At 33.9% G+C, this 23,225-nt stretch overlaps 1 protein-coding gene across 1 annotated transcript in view; it reads right to left on the bottom strand.

Annotated features, from left to right (window-relative positions):
• Window positions 1-14,336: 14,336 nt before the first annotated feature.
• LOC140436213 (uncharacterized) overlaps window positions 14,337-23,225 on the bottom strand; it is a 35,537-nt gene continuing 26,648 nt past the window's right edge. The window contains exons 7-8 of the mRNA XM_072524909.1: window positions 20,126-20,488; window positions 14,337-14,470 (exon numbers count right to left, since the gene is read on the bottom strand). Of these exons, the coding sequence (XP_072381010.1) occupies window positions 20,266-20,488 (223 nt within the window). The 3' untranslated portion in view covers window positions 14,337-14,470; window positions 20,126-20,265. The remainder of the gene's footprint in view (window positions 14,471-20,125; window positions 20,489-23,225) is intronic.

Genomic DNA, 23,225 nt, shown 5'->3' with positions numbered 1-23,225 from the left:
TCGATTATACTTTCAGACTAACTAACATAATGAGAATTCCTCTATTTATATTAAAGAGCCGTTGTTCTGGAATCCCCTCGGAGACCTGTGTTGACCTTTCTCGAACGGAAGGGAGCGCCAAACAGGTTTCTAGCGGGTCGGAGAATATACTAGAACACAAGTTAGAATAACAAAATGTTTACAGGTTAAATATGACTCATATTTATCGTAACAATACGCTGCATTTAGAAGCGTAATTCCTCCAAAGTATTCCAATATTCCAATCATTGGGGAGGGATTTCTGTGTCCATATTTCTTTTATAAGCTGCTGTAATGCAACTATGGTATCGTGGCCACCTTTTTTTATATAGTTCAGCTGGGAGATTATCTATTCCGAGTGATTTGTTTCTGGCTAGTTTTTTAATTGCATATTTAACTTCAAGAATCGTTGTTGAATCCTCTTACCTCTCGTCTATTCCTCTTACCTCATCTCTTCCGTCTTTCAGGTTTTCTTCTTCTTCCTTTATATTAAGTGCCTGGTTAAAGTATTCTGCCCATCTATTCAATACATCTTTCCTTGTTGTTAATATGTCGTCATTCTGACTTCTGCATTGTCTTGTAGTTGCCTTAAATCCTTTTCTGTTGTGTGAGTGTGACTTTAATATAAATTGAGTGAATAAAAATTCACTCAATTTATATTGAGGACAAAATAATTTTAATTTTGAAGTAAGCAATAAAATCACAAACGTAAACGTTGATGGTTGATTAGATAGCTAGACTGATTATATTATAACATAATACAGACAGGCTATTAATGACTTCTACGAACAATTAGAATCATGAATGTCCAATAAAAACTGAACAACGAAAGTAATATAATGTGTAATAGGTGACTTTAGTCAAGATGAGCAAAGGAAGTTTAGAGAATTAGCTTGGAAAATATGAATTAAGAGAACGAAATGAGCAGGGTGAAACAATGATTCAAATGTAAACTGAATAGTTAATCATCATTAACATAATGTTTAAATCACTCAATTGAAGGCACTATACTTGCCGCTGGAAAAAACAAAGATATAATTATGTATAAGAGATCATAATCATATAAATTATAATAGGCAGATTCAACCTCGGACCACAATCCAGTAGTGTGAAAATAGACTAAAAACACCAAAGACAATTTTAAAAACACAAATAAATACTAACAAATTGAAAGAACCAGATTTTTTTCATGCTATTTTAAAGTTGTGCGATTTGTATTTCATACAAAAATTTCTATTATTAACTATTATAATTAAATATTAACTATTCACATCTAGTAGATGTCAGTAAAGTGAGGCTTTGCAATTCGGGGATTCCCTTGCTACATGATGTCCCTATTACATCATTGCGAGTTTCGCATTGAAAGATATAACCTGTTATTTTTTTAAATTCATTTTTCTCTTAGCGGTGCTTAGTTTTATACTAAGTTGTTTAAAATTTTGCTGATTCCAAGTTGAAGTATATTAAGCAGCACGGTTTTCGGATTGAAAGACTTCAAGTGAGTGTCGTAAAGTTTTATTTTTCATTAGAAGAGGTTTTTGCCATCTCATTATCGTAAGTCTAATTTTTTTATTTCTTTTTTTACGATTTTATTTGGCCCAATGGAGAAAAAAAAACATTAATTTCGTTGGAAACGATAATTGCAATTTTAGATCGCTTAGAAAAAGGAGAAGGACCTACGGCAATTGTAAAACGTTTTAATTTAGGCGAATCAACTGCATGAGTAATTAAGAAGAATGAAGTTTCTATAAAAAAATCTATAATTTATGATACAAAATTAAGCGCCAAATTTTCATATTACTCCAGGGATGTATTATTACAAAGTACAGAAAGAACCATCGCAATTTGGATTGAGGAACTGCGATATAAATTCTGAAAAACTCTGAAAAATTGCATTGCCATCTTGCACATCTAATAATGATGTACCTACTAAATAAAATGAATAAATTCCTGTAGTCAAAGACTATATAAAAAGACTTAAAACAATTTTTAAGTAACTTCCTACTTATATTGGCAAATACCGACTCTTACGTCATAGGTGTGTTTCATTGTAGGTAGATGCAAGAATGATCTCTGTGAGAACCATAGAATTTTAATCTGTGAATAAAGGTAAGACGAACGATTGATTTGCCAAAAAGAAAAATGCCAATAGGCCATATACCTGGACCCTTTTATGTGTAGTACACAATAAGTAGAACGACTTCTTAAAGAAAAGAATTCCACACCATACAGTACATTGCATTCGAAAACCGGATATTTTAACAAAATACTGGTAAACCTGTGTCAAAACGGCTTGAAATTTTTAAGGTATTGCTTATATGTGTGAAATTAGTCTAAACAATACGTCCAGGGAAAAGTCTGCATTTTTGTTATTCTGTCACTAGTTTTATATTTTAAATTAACGAATAAATTACTCAAGTATAAACCGAAGAATAAATATTCTTTCCTGTCGTTATGATACTAATATCGTGATAAATTCCTTGTCTTCTTCTTTTTTCAGTATTTTCTTTAATCCTCATTTGGACCTACATCTACTTCATATGTTTCCATGTGTCTTGATTTTTTGCTTATTGTAATTCTAATATCATCGTACCATATGCTGATTAATCGGCCTGATTTTCTTTTTCTTCCATGGCTTTACATATGATCTTTTGGTAGCTTACCTAGTATTATACATCCTCGCTCCATGTCGGATATATCTCTATTTATTTTTCATTATTTTTATTCTAATACATTGAAAATCTGAAAAGGATTTAAAACAAAAACTGGAACAGTGGAGACAAGCTCTTGGACAAAGAGGTTTACAACTTAATAGGATTCGGAATGTTTATTTACAGATGAGGCTCCCAATACAAATCAAAAGATAACTTTAGACGGTGAAATGATTGGGATAACTAACACTTTTAAGTAGGTACCTACAATCGGCATCAAAGAGTACTGGGAAAATAGATATAAATGCATGAAGTATAGTTAAGTTGTTAGATTTGGGATGGATGAAGTGGAAACAAGCGAGTGGTATGCTGTATGACATAAATATTCCAATGAAACTATAGGAAATATTATATAAAATTTGCATGTGGCGGAAATTGGAAGTACTTAAATGGATGAGTACAGCAAAGCATAAGCAAAGGATAAAATTAAGAATTGAAATATAAGGGTAAGTCTACGGGAGGCACCAATTGATGCCAAAATGAGATAACATGTGTTAAGAGATTCAAAAATGACCAACGTAGGAAAACCAAAGCAGATTTGTGGGAACGCTTATCATTATTTGTTTTGGCTTCCTACATTTAGGAATAGATATTTCCAGCTGAAATGACACGGAAAATGAAGTAAGAACGTGATACGCTGCTTGTAGAATATAATATGTGGAAATAAATATTTTGATATAGACATCTTATATACTAAAACGCTAAGCCCTTTTCTTGTCCACCACTTTACTCAAAAACCATATTAGATAATTAAAATATTTTTTCGGAATATTATTAGTATTACGTATGAGATTGTCAAGATATACTTTTGGTACAAAAATTCACTTCCGGTTTTGAGATGACCGGAAGTTAAAATTTACTTTAAGTTTTAGACCCCACAATGTATATATGGATCGAAAGATCTCGTCGAGACAAATCTAAATATGTACTTCCTGTTGCGATCCGACACCGGAAGTGACCCGAAACGCGCATAAAACCTCAAGATAGAGCAAATCTGACACCGGATTCGTGATCAGCATGCAAAATTAACTGCTAAATGATATCCATGTCGACATTTGTTGAACTAAAAATTGCATTCCGGTTTTGAGGTCGACTTCCGGTTTCGTTTTTATTAGTCAAATCAATATAGAATTCAACGTAGAGTTCAAAAATGTAAGTTCACGAAATTATCATTTATAGTTTTTGAGTTATTGATAAAAATATTTTTACTTCCGGTCATTGTATATATTGTATATTTTTCTCGCAAAATAAAAATTTCATTTAAAAAACTCGATGTCGAGTTGGTCCGCTAGTGAAAACTAAAGTGTAGAAGATAACCATGAGCCTTACTGTGAAGTATACTCAGAAAAAATCCTGACGTCAGTAAAATAAAACGAATAATGGAAACAAAAGAGATGAGAATGGAATGAAATTAACATTTTGATTAAATGTAGCAACAGAATAGTAAGATTATCTAAAAACAAATCGCCAAAAATAAGCTCAATTTTAATAAAACATATAATAAAGTATAATCATCGAGCAAAAAGACAAAAGAGGGAATGTAAAGGTAGTGGGGGCAAAAATATTGTTAGACAGGAAATGCAATCTTGACTGAAGAAGACTCTTTCCTTGTTTAAGAAATCAAATTTAGTTGGGTTATGTTATTGCTGATGTTATTGTTTGTCCCAACTGTCACATGAAAGATTATTTGTATTTTCTATTGAAGTTTTTTAACAATTGTTTCACATTTTAGACTATTATTGTTATTATTTAATTAAAACTTTATTATGTTCTAGTGTTAAAAAAAGTGTATTATGTATTAATATTATGTAATATTAATATTATGTAATATAACAAATAAATAGATAAATTAGAACCCCTACACCACTGTATGAATATTGTGAAGTGTCATGAAATTTAAATTTGGCGCATTCGCATTTCCGGATATGTCCGCCATCAGAGGCCACTTTTTTGGTCTCCTTTTCATAACGATTAGATTCCCTCTTTTGTCTTTTTGCTCGATGAGTATAATACATATTACCAATTCAGAGGTGTTTCAGAATCGAAAGATCTAGATCACCGTTACTAAAAGTGTGCCACAAAGCTTCCGATAAGGCTTCGCCGGCAGCTACAATGAGATGAATACATGTATTAAAGTGAAAGAAGATAAAAATAAACTACCAAAACGAAACGCCTACTAATAGATATAAATTTATCAATTTAATATATTGTTATTTAAGTGTTTGACCTATTACACCGAAATACATACGCCACAAATCGCTCCCGGAAAGCAATCGATTTACCTTTCCGTTGGCACGTAGTTCGGAGAAAATTGTCTGGCTGTGCTAAGTGTTTCTGGGGAATTCCAAATGGTACGACGGTTGTGTAATATTAAAGGATGATTGTTTGGCACAGAGAATTAATAAATGAAGAATACGGCAAAATTTACTTGCACCACGATCAGTTTTTTATGTTCGGTTGGGTTGCTCGTAGTAGTTGTAAGGTCTTGTTTTTCGTGCGTGAAAAGATTATATTTGTCACAAAATAAGCCAAATCAAATTAATGTTAAAGAAGAATGGGACGTTGGCTTAAAGGTGTTGCAATAAAAATAAAATCATATGTCAAATTCAGAGCGATAAAAACGAAAGTATGACGAATAATAAAGTAATCTCGAATTTTTCAATTCCTACAGATCACCTCTCTGTATTTTGTGGAGCAAACTTATTCCTAATGTTCATGCGCCGACATTTCTAAACTGTGCATCCCGACTTCAAAGACAAGAGTAAAGCACAGCTACTAAGAAGCCAAAATACTATGACGTATGCGACTCGGCCTGAAAATGTAAAGGCCACGGAGCCGTCGTATTTGGTTAGTTACCGCATTTCCCCAATATCATTAAAAAGTTAATAAATCCATGTATGGTAAATGTAGTACAATGTATGTTATGTGAAGTAAGGACTCTATTGATTTAGTCAGCATGCAGCTAGGTAGAATGGAAAATCTTCTTACTTGTTTCGTTAACAAACTTAACACATTGGTTCACTTTTACTACATGTTAAAAATAGTTATGGTAGGACGATGATGAAGACAAGTTCTAATTATTGTTGACCTTGTTTGCCGTGCACATTCCGATTTTATAGTTTACTATGTAGGTCATTGTTATATAAATATTTTCTGTGTAGTTATTAGATTTGAGCAAGCGATAAAAGGCAATATCGGAGAGGATCAGGCAGGCTTCACGGCAGGAAGATCATGCATAGACCACATAGACACACTGGACCGACTGTTGGAAAAGAAAAAAGCAAAAAATAGAGATATACATTTGGCATTTGTGGACCTGAGAAAGGCGTATGACTCTGTACCAAGGTCAGAACTATGGGAGGCAATGTACAAATAAAAAATACAGACAGCACTCATAGAAGCTACAGAAGCTCTATATAAAGAAAATAAAGTGTCTATTAAAATGAGAACAAGAATCATAGGAGACTTCACCACAACAAAAGGTCTCCTGCAGGGTTGTTCCACATCTCCAACCCTATTCACAATATACTTAGCAAAAGCCTTGACTACATGGAAAAGAAAATGCGAAGGCATGCGAGTCGGTACAGAACGAATACCTATATACGTTAAGCTTAGCAGACGATCAAGTAGTGATTGCACAAGACCAAGACGACCTCAACTACGTGATGAAGAAACTACAAGAAGAATATACCAAGGCTGGCCTAGATATTAACCTCGCGAAAACAGAGTACCTATCTACAAGTGAAAAAGACATAGAAGATTGATGACAACGTAACAATCAAAGGAAAGGATAAATTCAAATACTTGGAGTTTATAATCACGAAAAAGGTACAAGAGGAAGAAATTACACAAAGATTAGGACAAACAAGAATATCAATCCAACAAATTAACATACTTAAGTATGGTGGGATAGACACCTAAATATGATGACAAAAACACAGATTTATAAAACATTAGTGAGAAGTATTATGACATATGGGGCTGAAAATTGGATCATAAACAAGAAAAACAGCAGTAAGATAGTAGCAACAGAGATGGAATGACTGCGAAGATGCTGCAGAGTAACAAGAATGGATAGGAGAAGTAATGACGAAATAAAGCAAAGAACATCAAAAGAAACAGACATACTAACATATATAGAACAAAAAAGACTAAAGTGGTATGGACATGTAAGAAGAACTAGCGACAGCAGATGAATTAGATTTGAGGTTCTAATTAACAGCTAATAAACAGCGTGTGTAGAAAAACCAAAATAAACATATAATTTTTTATGATTTGACTTGTTCAAAACTTATTCCTGTTGCCGTTATAAGTAAAAAGACTGCATCTCTACTGCTGGATACGGTTTCGAGCCGGATTGAATGTCTTGCAGAATACGTAAAACAAGAACTGGTTGCACGACTTCAAAATAACTAATTCGTCTTGCAAATGGATGAGTCGACTGATGTTGATGAATTGGACATCTTGCTAGTAATTGTGCGATATCCATATAGTCATAGTCATAGTCATAGTCATCTTTATTGATCCTTTAAGACATTCAAAATAAATGTATAGGATACGTCACTACAGAATTTGGTATAAAAAACATTAATGTGTATAATACAATATTCACAGTGTAAAAAAAATTGACAAAACATAAAATATATAAAATAACATTTTTACAAGTAAAATATGAAGCTATTGCAGTTTGTCCTCAAGATATTCATTTATAGAATAATATGCTTTTCTTAAGAGTAAATCTTTAACATTTTTTTTAAATTTAGAGATAAGTGGTATTTCTTTCACAGTTTTTGGCAAATGATTGTATAAGGTCAGTCCCATATATCTGAAGCAATTTTGAAATTTGGATGTTCTGTGTTTAGGAACTCGTAAAGATTCAGCACTTCTTGTATTGTAGTAGTGATTGTCTGAATTTACTGGAAATGAATTGATTTCCTCTTTGACATAAAGTAAACATTTATAGATATATAGGCAGTAGAAAGTTAAAATTTGATGTTTAATAAAAACTGGTTTACAAGACTGTTGATAATCCAAATTAAAAATTTTACGGATAATTTTTTTTTGGTTAATGAACACTTTGTTACTATCTACTGAGTTCCCCCACAAAATTACATTGTAGCACATGTGGCTGTAAGCAAGGCTATAATAAACGTTCATTAATGCCGAGATGGGTAGTGTGTTTTTAATTCTAGATATAGCATAAAAAGCTTTATTCAATTTCATGTTCACTGAATTCACTTGCTCTGACCATTTGAGATTACAATCAATGAATACACCCAAAAACTTTGTAGAGTGAGTGGAAGATAACATATTGTTTCTATCGTGGATGGTTAAGATATAGTCATATTTAGATGAGTTGTATGAATGAAAATAAATAATTTGCGTCTTGTCAATGTTTAATATTAGTCTGTTGGTATTACACCAGCGTATAAAGCAGTCAACAACAGTCTTCATTGTCATTTTTAATTCCTCTAGTGTACGTGCAGAGACTATTAACGAGGTATCATCGGCAAACATTGATATTATAAGTGCCCTTATGTGATCTGGTAGGTCATTAATAAAAATTAGGAATAATAATGGTCCCAGCACGGATCCCTGTGGTACTCCTTTATTTGTCGTGTATGGTTCTGAGCTTGATTCTTTCATCTTAACAACACTCTTCCTGTCACTTAAGAAATTTATTATCCATTCTAGAAATATCCCTCTAAAACCAACGTTATATAATTTATTGCGAATAAATGTTATGTCTAAGCAGTCAAAAGCACGTGATAGATCAAAAAATAGTCCTGCCACGTGGTTTCTACTATCTAATTCATCATAAATACGCTCAAACAAGCTGCATGCAGCCGTGAGTGTTGACTTTTTTGATCTAAAGCCGTGTTGGGTTGGAGTTAATAAATTGTATTCTTCTATAAAATTTAACATTCTGTTGTATACAACCTTCTCTATTACTTTTGAAATTATGCTAAGGACAGATACTGGTCTATAATTTGAAATATCATAAGGGGCATTCTTTTTGAAGATTGGAATAACTTTTGCCATTTTAAATATGGATGGAAATTGGCTGGTTGTTATTGAGAGATTAACTAAATGGGATAAAGGAATCGATATATGATCCCTTATCAGTTTTATTATTTTTACAGATATGTTATCAATACCAGTACTAGGCTTATTTTTTAGTTGATCGATTGTATTTTTTATTTCAATTGGAGTTACGGGTAAAAAGAAAAAAAAAAATAGAAAGAAAAAAAAAGAAAAAATAAACATTCACTCGAAGAGGACTTGCTCATGTTCTTATCGTTGACTACTGACACAATCGAAAAAGAAATTTTTAATACGGTTAACATAGTTTTTTTAGAAAACTAACTCGACTGGAGGAAAACTCGCTTCCGAGGAAAGCGAAATGTGGGAAGACGAAGAATATCCTGGCTTAAGAACTTAAGGGAATGGTTTGAATGTAGTAATGCAGAACTTTTCAGAGCGGCAGTCAACAGAGTCCGCATAGCCATGATGATTTCCAACCTTCGATAGAAGATGGAACACAAAGAAGAAGAAGAACTCGACTGGAATTATTGCATCGATATTTGTACCGATGGAGCCAAGGTAATGACAAGTAAAATATGACAGGGTGATCTAGATTATAAAACTCTAGAATCTACAACAGATAAATGATGCTATGATGTATTTACTATCATTTTATATCGAGTTGAGATTTGACAATGATAATAAAAGTTTGTCAATAACAGTAACACTTCGAAATGTGTATATACAATGTAGAGAAAGGGACCAGTGTTAACAAATCTAGAGTTACAAAGTAAATAGGAACAAAAACTGAAAAGGCAATATAAAAAGTATCTTCTTTTGATCTAAGCTTTTTATATATTTATACCCAACCGAATAAAAAAGATGGTCCAAAACATTTGTCAACCGATATTATCGTAGTTCAAGTGGAAATTCAGTCGCAATTGTAGACAAGCTCTCTAAAAACAAGTGCACGATTCTGTCCGGTGATTAACAATTGTTTCTTCCCTCCGGTGGGCACGTGCCACCCCATCTGTTTCGTCGGAAGTTTGTGCAGCCAGATGTGTCGGCAGATGTTTAGAAGCCAGAACTGTACCTATATATAACTACTTCCACAGGCGTCGAATGTATTATTTTTAAATTTATGAACGTATCTAATTTCAAATGCTACGTGCAATTTCTAAGACTTCCTAAGCGGATTACCTGGCTGCAAAAATAAGGGAGGAAAATATGGTAGGCAATTGGGAGGGGAGAAGAGACATATCTATTACGAAATCAATACTAATTTTAGCAAATGAGTAAAATATTTGTTTGGTTTGACAGCAAACCAAAAGAATGCGTGCACATCATACTGGTGTTAAAATAGATAAAAAATACAAAAATTTAACTAAGCTTATGCGTAGTAGCTTATTTTTTAAGGGCGCTAAAAAAATACACAATAGACATTTTTGTACATGGGAAGATGGGAAAAAAACAGGAGTAATCACAAAAAACGAATATGTAATTATGTACAGTGGAGATAACAAACAAGGCAAGATGGAGTGGGGTTTTGCATACTTAAATAAAAATCTCACAAACAGCATATCAAAGCTCAATCCGATAGACGGGAGGATCGACACACTGAGACTAAAAATGGAAAAATACTATATAACATTAATAAATATATATATGCTCCAACAGAAACATCCAATCCAACAGAAAAAGATGAGTAATATGAAAACATAAATATAGCAGGCGACGAAATACCAAAAAAGACATGCTGTTAATACTGGGAGACGCAAACGCACAACTGGGGAAAGAAGGATACTTAAAAGACCTAATTGGAAACGGAAAAGGTACTATACTCGAAGACAACGGCCGCAGAATTTGTCAACGCGCAGCAATACTAAATATGACTTTCCTATCGACAGATAAAAGAACTGATGACGGAAATAAGGGCACACAAGAATAAAAACGAACAACAGTACAAAAAAATTAACAAAACAATCAAACAGAAAATCAAAGAAGCTAAGGAACTGTGGCTATCAGAAAAGTGTGAAGAAATAGAAAGGTTAGATAAACAATATGACAGTTTTAACATACACCGGAAAATCAAAGAGAGAGCTGGCATATACAAGAAGAAGGGTATCGGAAATATCATGGATAAAAATAACAAGATAGTAACGGAATGTACAGATAAAATAAACAGATGAGACGAATACATAAAAGAGCTATTCGAAGACGACGAGAAAATTGAGGTCAATGAACCAAGAGGAAGAAATGAGCCACTAATCACCAAAGACGAAATTGAGAAATTGTTAAAACGTATAAAAAATGAAAAGGCCATGGGACCAGATGAAATACCTACAGAAATCTTAAGAATATTAACAAAAAATCTTTTGGGCACACTAATAGAATTATTTAATGGCATTTATTATACGGGAGAGATTCCGAAAGAATGGTTAATATCAATATTCATTCCAATACGAAAAAAATCAAACGCAATGAAGTGTGAAGAGCACAGGACAATTAGCTTGATGAACCATATTCTATTACGAGTGATACACGAACGTATCTATAAGAAGCTAGATGATAGAATAGCTGAAAACCAATTGGGATTCAGAAAAGGCTTTGGCACCAGAGAAGCATTATTTACTAAACAAAAACTAATCGAACGATGTCGAGATGTCAATTGCGACGTATTCATATGTCTAGTCAACTTTGAAAAAGTTTTCGACAAAGTCCAACACCGAAGAATGGCAAAAATACTGCAGAACACAGAATTAGATGACGAAGACATAAGAATCATTGCCAATCTATACCGATATCAGAAAGATAATACGAATAGACCAACAAAAATCGAAAGAAATGCCTATAAATCGTGGAGTAAGACAAGGATGTGTGTTTTCCCCTTTACTTTTTAATATGTGTTCAATTTTTTCACATGCGAAAAATCATGTCATTTTTTCGTTGTATTACTAGCTACCATTCTACCACAATTTTACAATTATTTCCCGTTCTCCGACCCTTCCTACTCACATTTTAACCCCACTCCATTAGAAATAAAGACAGTTGTAAGATAGCAAAGAAAGTCACACTCTCTTCCCTGTTGTCTCTCGATGGTAACGGACACTCTCTCTTGACTGCTGACTGTTGCTAGAAACAGTCGTCCTCTCTTTCGTCTGCTGACTCCTACTAGGCAGACGTAGAATCTCTCTATCGCTATCTATCGCTTGGTACAGACTTACCACGCTTTTTCTCCACTCTAATTATCTCTCTCGCTTATAGTTACGCGAAAAATACCGAAAATACTATTTAAATCCTGTATAGACGAAAAATGTGCTCTATATCGTGATCTAAGTGTTAGTACCGCGAAACACGTGTTCATAAACCGGTAACCGGACAGTTTCCCCGTATGAAGAACAACCGCGACTAAAAGCCTCTAAATATCGCGAGTGTGTGTATGTGCAGCAGAAGAATTGGTAAGACTTTGTATAAACATAATTTGCTATAATCTGTGTAACCTTTTACCACATATCCTAATTTATTTGAACCAGCCCTATGTAATACAGACCTCATCAACTGAAATTATATTCATAATTTCACATATGTACACCCTTTTTGTACAATATGTATTCAAAAGAATTGTTTAAAGAGACATTAGAGGACGTAAATGAAGGCATATATATTAACAGAGCACTTCTGAATAATCTTATATAGATACGCTATATAGATACGATATAGTATCTTAGATACGCAGATGACACAATACTCCTTGCAGACAGCAGAGAAGGACTACAGATCTTGGTTGATCGCATTACCCAATACTGCGGTAGGTATGGAATGGCACTGAATACAAAAAATAATGGTGGTAAGCAAGAACAGGATTGAGGAAGACAATGTTTATGCTAAAGGAAAACTTTTAGGGAGGGTGCACAGATATCAGTACTTAGGTTGCGAACTAAATGAATTACGAAAATAAAACAGCGTATTGAGACAGCTAGAAGTGCTTTTAATAAGATGAAAGCAATATTATGCAATGGAAAACTCATAATCGAAATTAGAACTAGGGCATTGAGATGCTACGTGTTCTCTGTCTTGTTGTATGGAGTTGAGGCCTGGACAATTACAGAGGCGACAGAGAAAAAATTCATTAACTTTGAAATGTGGTGTTATCGAAGAATGTGGAAAATATCTTGGACACAACACATAACAAATGCGGAAACGCTACGAAGAATGAAAAAAGATAAAGAAATACTCAACACTATAAAGAAAAGAAAAATAAGCTACTTTGGTCACATACTAAGAAACGAGAAATATGAATTAATGCGGCTGGTCATACAAGGGAAGGTGGAAGGCAAAAGAGGACCGAGGAAAAGACGCACGTCCTGGTTGAAGAATCTGAGACAATGGAGTGGGAAAACGTCAATAGAACGTTTCAGAATCGACAAAATTTGAGCAGCCAAGAAAACATAAAGCAACCTGGAGACATCCATCTGACAGTGAAAATGAAATCGACCACATCCTAGCAACCAAAGAGTTAGTAGTACCTACAAAAACTACTTCAAATGGAAAAAGATATCAAGCTAAAACAAACTCTAATAAATGAAATCCAGAAGCATTTCTGATTACACACACACTCGCGGTATTTACAGGCTTACACTAAGATCAAGAGATAGAGCATATTTGCTTTTGTTATCTTTACGATTCAATAAAGGATTCGCGGTATTTTTCGCGTAACTATTAGGGCGTCTGTTGCTAGTAGCAGTCAACAGTCGAGAGAGAGTCTTTTTCGTTTTCTATTTTAAAACTGTCTGTATTTCTAAGGGAGTGGGGTTGAAGTGAGAGTAGGAAGGGTTGTAGTGGGGGTAATGATGTTAAAATTGAGGTAGAGAATGATAGGAATTAATACAGCGAAAAGTATGACATGGTTTTTCGCATGTGAAAAATTTAACAGGGATAGTATACAAATAAGCAGATTATGACATTTGCTTGCTGGTTATAGTATAGATTTTGTATAATTTTTATCTAAAGTCTTGTCGATTATATGTTATAATGTACGAAGAATAGAATTTTTTTATATGAATGTTAACACCGCCGTGAATAGCTTTGTAGTGAGTCTCTCCTCTTCGGAAACAACTTTAACGTTTTCATCAGTATAATTAGTTTATTTATCTTAAACACAATATCATAAACTAGTTGTGAAGCTATTTTCTTGTGGCATTTTAGTGCAATTTACTACTTTTGATGGGAATAGGCCACATTTTAAGTTTAAAATATGTCTATCTTTGACGTTTTTTAAATGTTTTGTATTTTGAAAACGATTTCCGAAGTAGAAATCGAAACCTCAAAATAAACTTATTTTAAATAAAAAATGGTAAATCATAAACTAGAACAAAAAAACAAAAAACAGTTAAGCAAAAGATAATAATAAATGAATATTAACGGCAGAACACAAAAGCAGCCAATTATATAGTCTCACCTTAAATTGTGCGGTATATGAATTAATTACACCACCTGTGAACTTGGTTAATCCAACTGGGTAGAATAGTGTTTTCCAAATTTATCTACCTTTCTATTTTTAATCTGCTACTCCTCAATTTACGAGCCGACACTGTTTATAATCAATTAGAAATTCAATTTAAAAATTTTTAATAAAACCTCAGTACAAATTAATGAAACAAAACATAAAACGTTACTTGGTTTTACTACAAGACTAGCAGGCATCACAATATTCACAGCTAAAAATAATATAAATAAGATTAATTTAAAATTTTATATCTTACGAATACACTGCGCGTCTTTTGAAGTAAATATTTTGATTATCCCTATATAATTTGTTTTAAAATAATTTTTTTATAAAGTTCTAGTAAAATCTCATCTTTACGATTTGTCCGGTACTTATTTATTCGGTAAAACCATCCAACAAGTATGGGTTCGTCTTAAACAACTGTTTAATCATAGTGATCCACAGCCATTATAAAAAGCGTTCTGAGGCTTTAGAGAAGAATGGCAAGCTTAGGCTGGTTAATGGAAGGGTACTCTGTCCTGAGATCGAGAAATCGGTCTCAAAGGCGGATGAACCAGGAACCAGAAGGCCAGAAATACAGAAGGCCACGGGAAACCACTGTAGTAAAGGCTCACAAAAGCATCTCTAGTACAATCATCATGGCTAGCACTAACCAAATGAGTAACCTTACTGATCATGGGCCGCGGAAACCAAGATCCGGCAGGGGAAGTAAATCACAAGTTAGCCACAGGGCTTCCCACGTTGTAAGCCAGCGAAATCCCTGTGATGTAAATAATGGAACACTAAAAAATATCACAAAAGGAAATATGAGAATTGCAACATGGAACGTACAAAGCTTACTACAATCAGGTAAAGTAGATAATACTGCGATAGAGATGGAAAGATTAAATATCGAAATTCTGGGAATAAGCGATGTACAATGGCCAGGGTCTGGAAAACAACGGACTATAAACGGAGCTATATATTATAGTGGATATTTTGATAGAACAAACCGATATGGTGTGGCCATAATGGTAAGCAAGGAAATAGATAAATCCGTACTTGGTTTCACCCCGCTTTCGAATCGCATCATAATGCTACAAATTAACACCAATATGGGAAAAAGGAATGTCATTCAAGTATATGCACCAACAGCTGACAAGGAGGAACAAGAAATAGAAGACTTCTACGAGCAATTGGAAACAATAATGAAAACAACAAAAAAACGTGAAGTTCTGAAACTAATGGGTGACTTCAATACCAAAGTGGGCAGAGGAAGAGTTATGTTGGAATGTATGGATTGGGAGAGCGAAATGAGTGTGGTGAAAGGCTCATTCAGATGTGCCAAACAGAAGAACTGGTAGTTATGAATACAATGTCTAAATTACCAAATCGCCGGCTCTACACGTGGAAAGCTCCTGGAGACAACAAAGATAGAATTATAAGAAATTAGATAAATTATATCTTGATAAGGAACAGGTACAAGAACTCTATTACAGTAGTGAAGACTTACCCTGGAGCAGATGTAAACTCGGACCACAACCCAGTAGTAGCAAACATGGATGTAAGATTGAGAAAACCATTAATGAAAAGATCTAGACCACAAATATACATTGATAAATTAAGAGAACCAAATACATACCAAGAAACTCGAAATAAAATAAAGCAGAGTATCCAAGAAATAAAACAACAAAATAAGAACACTACAGATATTGAAACAAAATGGAAAAATATAAAGAACACAATAGAGACTGTGGAACGGAAAACATTAACAAAAAGCTGCCAAACAAGAATGGATGACACAAGAACTTCTCGAAAAGATGGACGAAAGAAGAATACATAAAAACAAAAATAAAATTAAATATCAAGAAAATAATAAACAAATAAAACAAGCTAAGGAAACATGGATGTCCATTAAATGTCAAGAAATTGAGGAATGTGAGGCAAGGTATGACACTTTCAACACCCATAAGAAGGTTAAAAAAATGATTTTAGGAAATCGTAACAAACCAATCGGGGTATTAACAAATGCAGATGGTACCACTATAACTGAAACGCAAGAAAAATTACGTAGATGGAAAGAATACATTGAACACCTATTTTATGACCAAAAAGTAGAACAATCAGAAGTTAACGGAGAAATCACGGGACCAGAAATAATGAAAGAGGAAGTTATTTATGCCATAAAACACACAAAAGGTAGAAAAGCTCCAGGACCCGATAATATACCAATTTAACTATTGAAGATAATTGATGAAGGTAATATTGATGTCTTGGTAGACCTTTTTAACTCCATATACAAGACGGGACACATACCCAAAGAATGGCTTCTCTCAAATTTTGTAACGCTTCCAAAAATCACAAATGCTAAAGATTACAATGACTATCGGACAATTGCATTGATGAGCCACACATTGAAAACCTTCCTTAAAATCATAATTAACAGAATCCACATGAAATTAGAACAAGATATAAGTGATTCACAGATGGGTTTTAGAAAGGGTCTTGGAACTAGAGAAGCATTATTCGGAGTCAATGTTCTGACACAACGATGTCTGGATATGAATCAGGACATATATGCTTGCTTCATAGATTTAAAAAAAGCTTTTGACGGAGTTCAACATGAAAGCTTTTAAGTATTCTTAAGACCAAAAACATAGATAGTAGAGATCTACAAATTATATCGAATCTGTATCAAAATCAGAAAGTAAGAATAAGAGTCGAAGGAGAACTGACAGAAGAAGTAAGTATACTTAGAGGAGTTCGACAAGGGTGCATAATTTCACCACTCTTATTCAACGTCTACAATGAAGTGATATTTCAAGAAGCTTTATTGGATATTGTGGAAGGTATTTTGGTCAACGGAAATAGCATTAATAATATTAGATATGCGGACGATACGGTCATATTTGCAAGTGACATGGAAGATCTGCGGTACATAATACAACATGTATACAATGCATGTGAAAGGTACGGACTGCAAATGAATCTCAAGAAAACGAAATCAATGATATTCTCAAAAAAATCACAAAATGTAGATAACCTGATCATCAATAATAGAACGATCGAAAGACTAACAACATATAAATATTTAGGAACGTGGCTAACCGAAGATGGAGATCAAACAAAAGAAATCAGATCTAGAATAGAAATGGCAAGAAACACGTTCAGAAAATTGAAGAACTTACTTTGCAACCGTAACCTTAATCTAGAGATCCGCACAAGAATGCTACGTTGTTACGTTTTTTCTACTTTACTATACGGCATGGAAGCGTGGACAATAAAACAGTCTGAAATCAAAAAATTAAACTCCTTTGAGATGTGGTGCTACAGGAGAATCCACAGAATATCGTGGACTGAAAAAGTAACTAATATAGAAGTGTTACAAAGAATGAAGAAAGAATGTGAAGTCATAAACACTGTTAAAATTAGAAAGATTCAATATCTGGTTCATATAATGAGGGGCGAGAAGTACGTATTACTTAATTTTGAATTAACCTAAATTAAAAATTAAAATAGCGATGATGATTTCCAACCTCCGATAGAAGAAGGAACCTGAAGAAGAAGAAGGCAAGCTTAGGATCAACAGTTTATACAATTACTGGTTCTAAGTATGCCTAGATGAGTACAGGCCATTTTAAATTGCATAAATGTCTTGGGTCAGCCTTTATTTATAAAATATATTTATGAAAAGTTGTTTCATACTGTCTTGTTTTATTTTGATTTTGATTTTATTCTAATTCTTAATTTCCAAAGACGCGCCGTGTAGGTATATAAAAAATTCAGTATAAAAGGTAAGATTCAAGTGTAAAGTAAAATACAATTAAGAAACAATATCTTTGATAGAAAAGAACATGATAAGATCAAATATAGACGAAGTAACATAGGAAACAATATAAAACCGCTGAAATTTTTGAAATGACTGATAATAAATGCACAAAACTATAATAGATACATTAAGGCGGCAGTCTTCAATAAATGCTGTAAAGCATACAAACGCGACATGTGGCGTAACGCTGTACGCGGCATACGGCCCTTATTGGATACAACCGTCTTATATAACAAATAATAGACGAGGTATCTTACTGTCTTACTTCCAGCAATCAGCAAGATTGCGGAAAAAGTCAACCTCAGCATAATCCAGGCAGAATCAGACCAGCTAGAACTAATCCCAGAAGCTCAGTTCGGCTTCCGAGTTGACCAGTCCAGCGAGCTACAAATACTTAGATTAAGTACATAGCAGCCGAATTCAACAATAAACAATACACAGGAGTAGCCCTCCTGGATGTAAGCAAAGCATTCGATAGAGTCTGGCATAAAGGGCTAAGTAGTAGCCATGATATTTGGTTGCGACCTACTACTCTCTTGCATTCAATCTTTCCCAGGATGATTAGTTGAGGGATTGCGTATTTTTTTCCTCTCAGAATATGGCCGAGGTATTCAATTTTTCGTACCTTGATCCAATTGAGTAGTTCTCTCTCAGTATTTGCCTTTCTTAACACTTCCTCGTTTCTCACCCTATCTGTCCATGGTATGCGGAACATTTTTCGCAACGTCCACATTTCGAAGGTACAACTTATTAATGGAAGGTACTCTTAACGTCCATGTTTCCATGCCGTATAACAATATGGACCATACATAGCATTTAACCATCCTTTAGCGGAGATTGAAGGAAAGATTGCGGTTACATAGTAGCGGTTTAAATTTGATAAAATTTGATAAAATCAAGCAAGCAATTCAGATTAGCGGATAAGTCACAAGAAGATAGCAGGAATAAATTGCCTAACGCTAACCTGCATTGATCGGTTAGGGAACCATGGTACCCAGAACTCCCACTTGAAGAGAATTTATCTGATAGTGTGCCCCTATCACGCATCAGAGTACTACATTGAAGCATTAGAGGAGCATTGGAACGCGGTGGAGTGATTCCTGTTCTTACACGAATTAATACACCTCGCTCCAATGAATTGTAACACCCGAACGGCATTTCGAGGGGTCTACAAGTCTCAGGCTGGGTTCAATTAAATTGCTTGCTTGCATGTTTCTTATTGTACACTGATACAGACACAACGTACGACGTAACTATACGCAGCTTACGGCGCTTAAAGGAAAATTATTTCAGAAATCCAGTCATTTGCCACAATCTGACAGGGTTTAAATGCCACGACGATAATGAATATGATGACAAGTTATTGGAATTATACAATTATCTTTTGAAACTCTCGATTTTATACAACTAAGAACAAGTTAAATAATACTTCTTAATAATAACAATAATACAGTACCTACCAAACTACTTGATTTTCCCTAGTTGCAAGTAATTGGAATAAGTTGTAGATAACAAATAACTGTGTACATATATAATACTTCCAATAAATAACATATAAAGAAATATACAGGGTTGGGATAAAGTATGGAACCAACTAAATATCTTTGAAACAAAAAAGACGTTATTCATAAAACTTAACACACAAGTATAATGACGCATAGCGCATCTGACGCCATATTTTTTGTTGTTACTCTACTTTGGGTTTCACCCTAAATCCCCTTAACTTTTTAATTAAATGGGACACCCTTTATATTTTTGCAGATTTTAAAGGAACTTGTTATTCTTAGTTCATACATACCAAGTCTGAGAGAAAAACTTTGCTAAAACGAGTAATAAATCACTTTATATGTAAAGAATAGGTAAATTTATTTTCTAAGACCAATGCGACTAATAATTTAAAAAAAAATCACTTCAAATATTCAAAGTTCTCGCAAAAGTTCACGTCCTCACAATAATGTGTATATTATTAGAAAACAGTGAGCAAGTAATTTAGTAGGTAATGCAATTCCTGTAACTTTTAGCTTAAACAGTTAAAGCTGTTTAACAAATTAAACATACCTGCCCTTTCACAGATTCTCCCTACACGTACACATAAATTTAACATCCTTTGGATCAACCACTTTCCTAAAATTTTCCTTTTAAATAGAAAACTTGCTATTTGGTCATTATTAATATACATATAAAGTATCAAATTGATACTATCTCTCAAGCCGTTGATCAGTCTCGGATTCAATGTGACTTTCTCCAAGAAAAATTTTTGAATGTTTTATTTTATTTATACTCATATTTAAGCTTTGGTTTATAAACTGAATGTCGGTATCATCTAAAGGAAGAGATCGAAGACTGGGAGCGTAAGGAATACTTTTGTTCGAAAATTCATCTAGGACAGCTATTCTTCCACATTTTGCTGGACGGCTAGCCCTAAACGAAAAAATAGTAGGTCTTACTTAAATGTTTAATAAAATCATTTATATTTAAAATAATAAACAGCGACTATTATAGTTGGATCGCAATAAAAAAAGTATAAATTAAAAAGAAATCGATCCTTTAATGTTTTGCGGTAAGTTTTTTTTTGTGGTAATTGGTTTAAGGCGGCCAATTGTAACTCTGACTATAATAGATACAGAAAAACTGATAACAGATTAGGATTCAGCATAAAAACATATATATATATATATATATATATATATATATATATATATATATATATATATATATATATATATATAGGAAAAAATTATGCAACTGGAAATGTTTATTTACGGTCCCAATAAAACTAGAAAAATGACATTGACTCGTTAACTATAATGGCTTTATTATCCTGCTCTTAGGGTTGACACATTTGCATCGGTCACACCGAGCAGTGACTTTATGGATAGTGATTTTTAAAAACAAAAAATCAGCGGAGTTTAGCAATGGAATGATTAATAGATAGAACATATTGAATCATACAAACATTTTCTTATCAATTCAATGAAAACTGAAATATTATGAAAGAGGTTCATACAAGTACCGAAAAGGCAGCATTATCAGCCAGAATGAAACCAGTTTATCTGCTAAGCATTTTATTTCACAGCCTAGAAGTGTTGTATCTGACTGACCTATGTGAAAGAAACCAGAGATATTTGAGATGAGTTGTAATTGGACAATTCTTATTATCCGGTGTAATGTTAATTTTAATTTATTTAACTAACACTAACACTAGAACACGAATGAATTTATAAAGTTTTTTTTATTTAATCGCACAAATATCTTTAAATGACTAACTGTAAAATTTAAATTTCTCATTTAATTTTCGCTTCACTCTTCGAAACGCTTCCAGAACCCAGTGGAATTTTCTCGGCGGCGTTATAGCTGTAGATCGAATCGTCGATCAAGAGCATAGTATGTTCAATAATATGAGCGTAGCCAGGGCTTGGCGTAACATTGCCAACTCCTTAAGAGATTGTTCCTTTTGGAACCTTGTCGGGAGTGGAACTGAATGCTGGTATCGTTAACTGGGCTTTCCTTTACAACCCCCAACTGTATAAAAGTAGCAAGTGACGCCACTTCACATCGGTAACTATGCGGATCGCAACAGATTAGTACCTGGACTTTGATGTCTTTAAAGACTTCCTCTACCATATTTTGTAAAACCCTCCAATTCAATTGGTGGCATTCTAGCTTTGGCCTGGCTAATTTTTGAACGTTGCACTCTAGCACGTGCTCCTTCAATTATTGAAGAAATGTTTCCCGTACATCTTGGAAGGTGGGTTGGTCGTGGGCAATGTGTTTTGTTACCACATAGAAAATGTAACGTGATACATCTTGGAGTTTCAAAACTTTTCCGATTGCTGGTAGTTGGCATTGAAGTTTTGCAACTCGGCCAAACTTCCTTCGAAAGATGGATGTCAATCATTGTGCGTCTTTAATACTGACCTGACTGACTGAATAGTGTGGACCAGTGGGTAATTATCTAGAAGTGCGAGTAGATATTTCTTTTATTCAGTAGTAACACCATATCTTGCTGTACTGGTACCTCCATATGCCACCTTAGGGTGCTTACTATGAACTTCGTACATGTCTCATTTCACCACAATTCCGGCACCCTATAGTCCTTGTTTTCTTGTATGCCTTTCATTAGATTAACAATCTGGTCAAATTTGTGTTCATCTTATTTCTCTTTTACAGTCCTAACTTTACTGTATCCGCCAGAGGCCTGCGTATCTGATTCGTGTTCAAGGCTGCAGCAAAGACATCGACCAACGTCTTATAATGAGCTAATCGCAATGTTCTTTGCATCACGAAGACCATCAATAAATGTTTGAATAGCAAACTTTTCCATCACGTCTTCAGGAGCTGTTGGATAAGTATACCACACTAACCTGGCAATATCTATCTCTCATACTTAAAGTGCCTCGCCTCGTTTATGTCTTCGATTTTTGAACTGTGACTGGTAGACATACTTCAAGTGTTCGTGACCAAATCACATGTTTAGTCTTTTCTTAAATTGTTCGAAATCATTTGTCTCCTCTACGGCTATAGTCTGAAGGCACCTCCTCGAAAAAGAACAGTTTGGTTTACAGCCTTTTCTTTTTGAAACATCCATTCGTTCTTGCAGATGATTCCAACTATTTCATGTAATTATTCCACGAAGATTTTCTGTCGAAAATTGGGACTTTAACATGAATAGAACCTCCATTCCCTTCAAATGTCGGCCTTGGCTCCAACTTACATTTCGTCTCCTCGTCTTTTGTCTCTACTGTAATTGATCGAATTCCTCTGACTGCTGTCCTTGCTTCCTCCATCTTCTTTTCAATATCTTTTATTTTTCTTCAAAAGTCGAAATATTGGCAGTAACTTAGTTTTCCAATGAAGATATTTTATCGCCAAGAGAAAAAATCTCAGAAGTGATCTTAGAGATTTCCAAAGAAATGTTAGCAGAAATTTTGCTTTCCAGAGAAGAAAAATCGTTAGAAACTATATGTTATAAAGAAACAATATAGAAACTTTGAAAATGACGGAAGAAACTTTCGAAATCGACGAAACGACATCAGCATGCTTGTCCTCAAATACATACGTTTCCGGATTAAAGACCTTTTCTTCTAGGGCGTTCTTCAGCCGTTGTACTAATTCAGACATTTTTCTGAAAGAATTTAATTCTCCATCTTCCAATTCT

This window comes from Diabrotica undecimpunctata, chromosome 3, assembly GCF_040954645.1.
Source record: "Diabrotica undecimpunctata isolate CICGRU chromosome 3, icDiaUnde3, whole genome shotgun sequence".
NCBI lineage: Eukaryota > Metazoa > Arthropoda > Insecta > Coleoptera > Chrysomelidae > Diabrotica > Diabrotica undecimpunctata.
The sequence above is the reverse complement of the archived record's forward strand: the minus strand, read 5'-3'. Positions and strand labels throughout refer to the sequence as shown.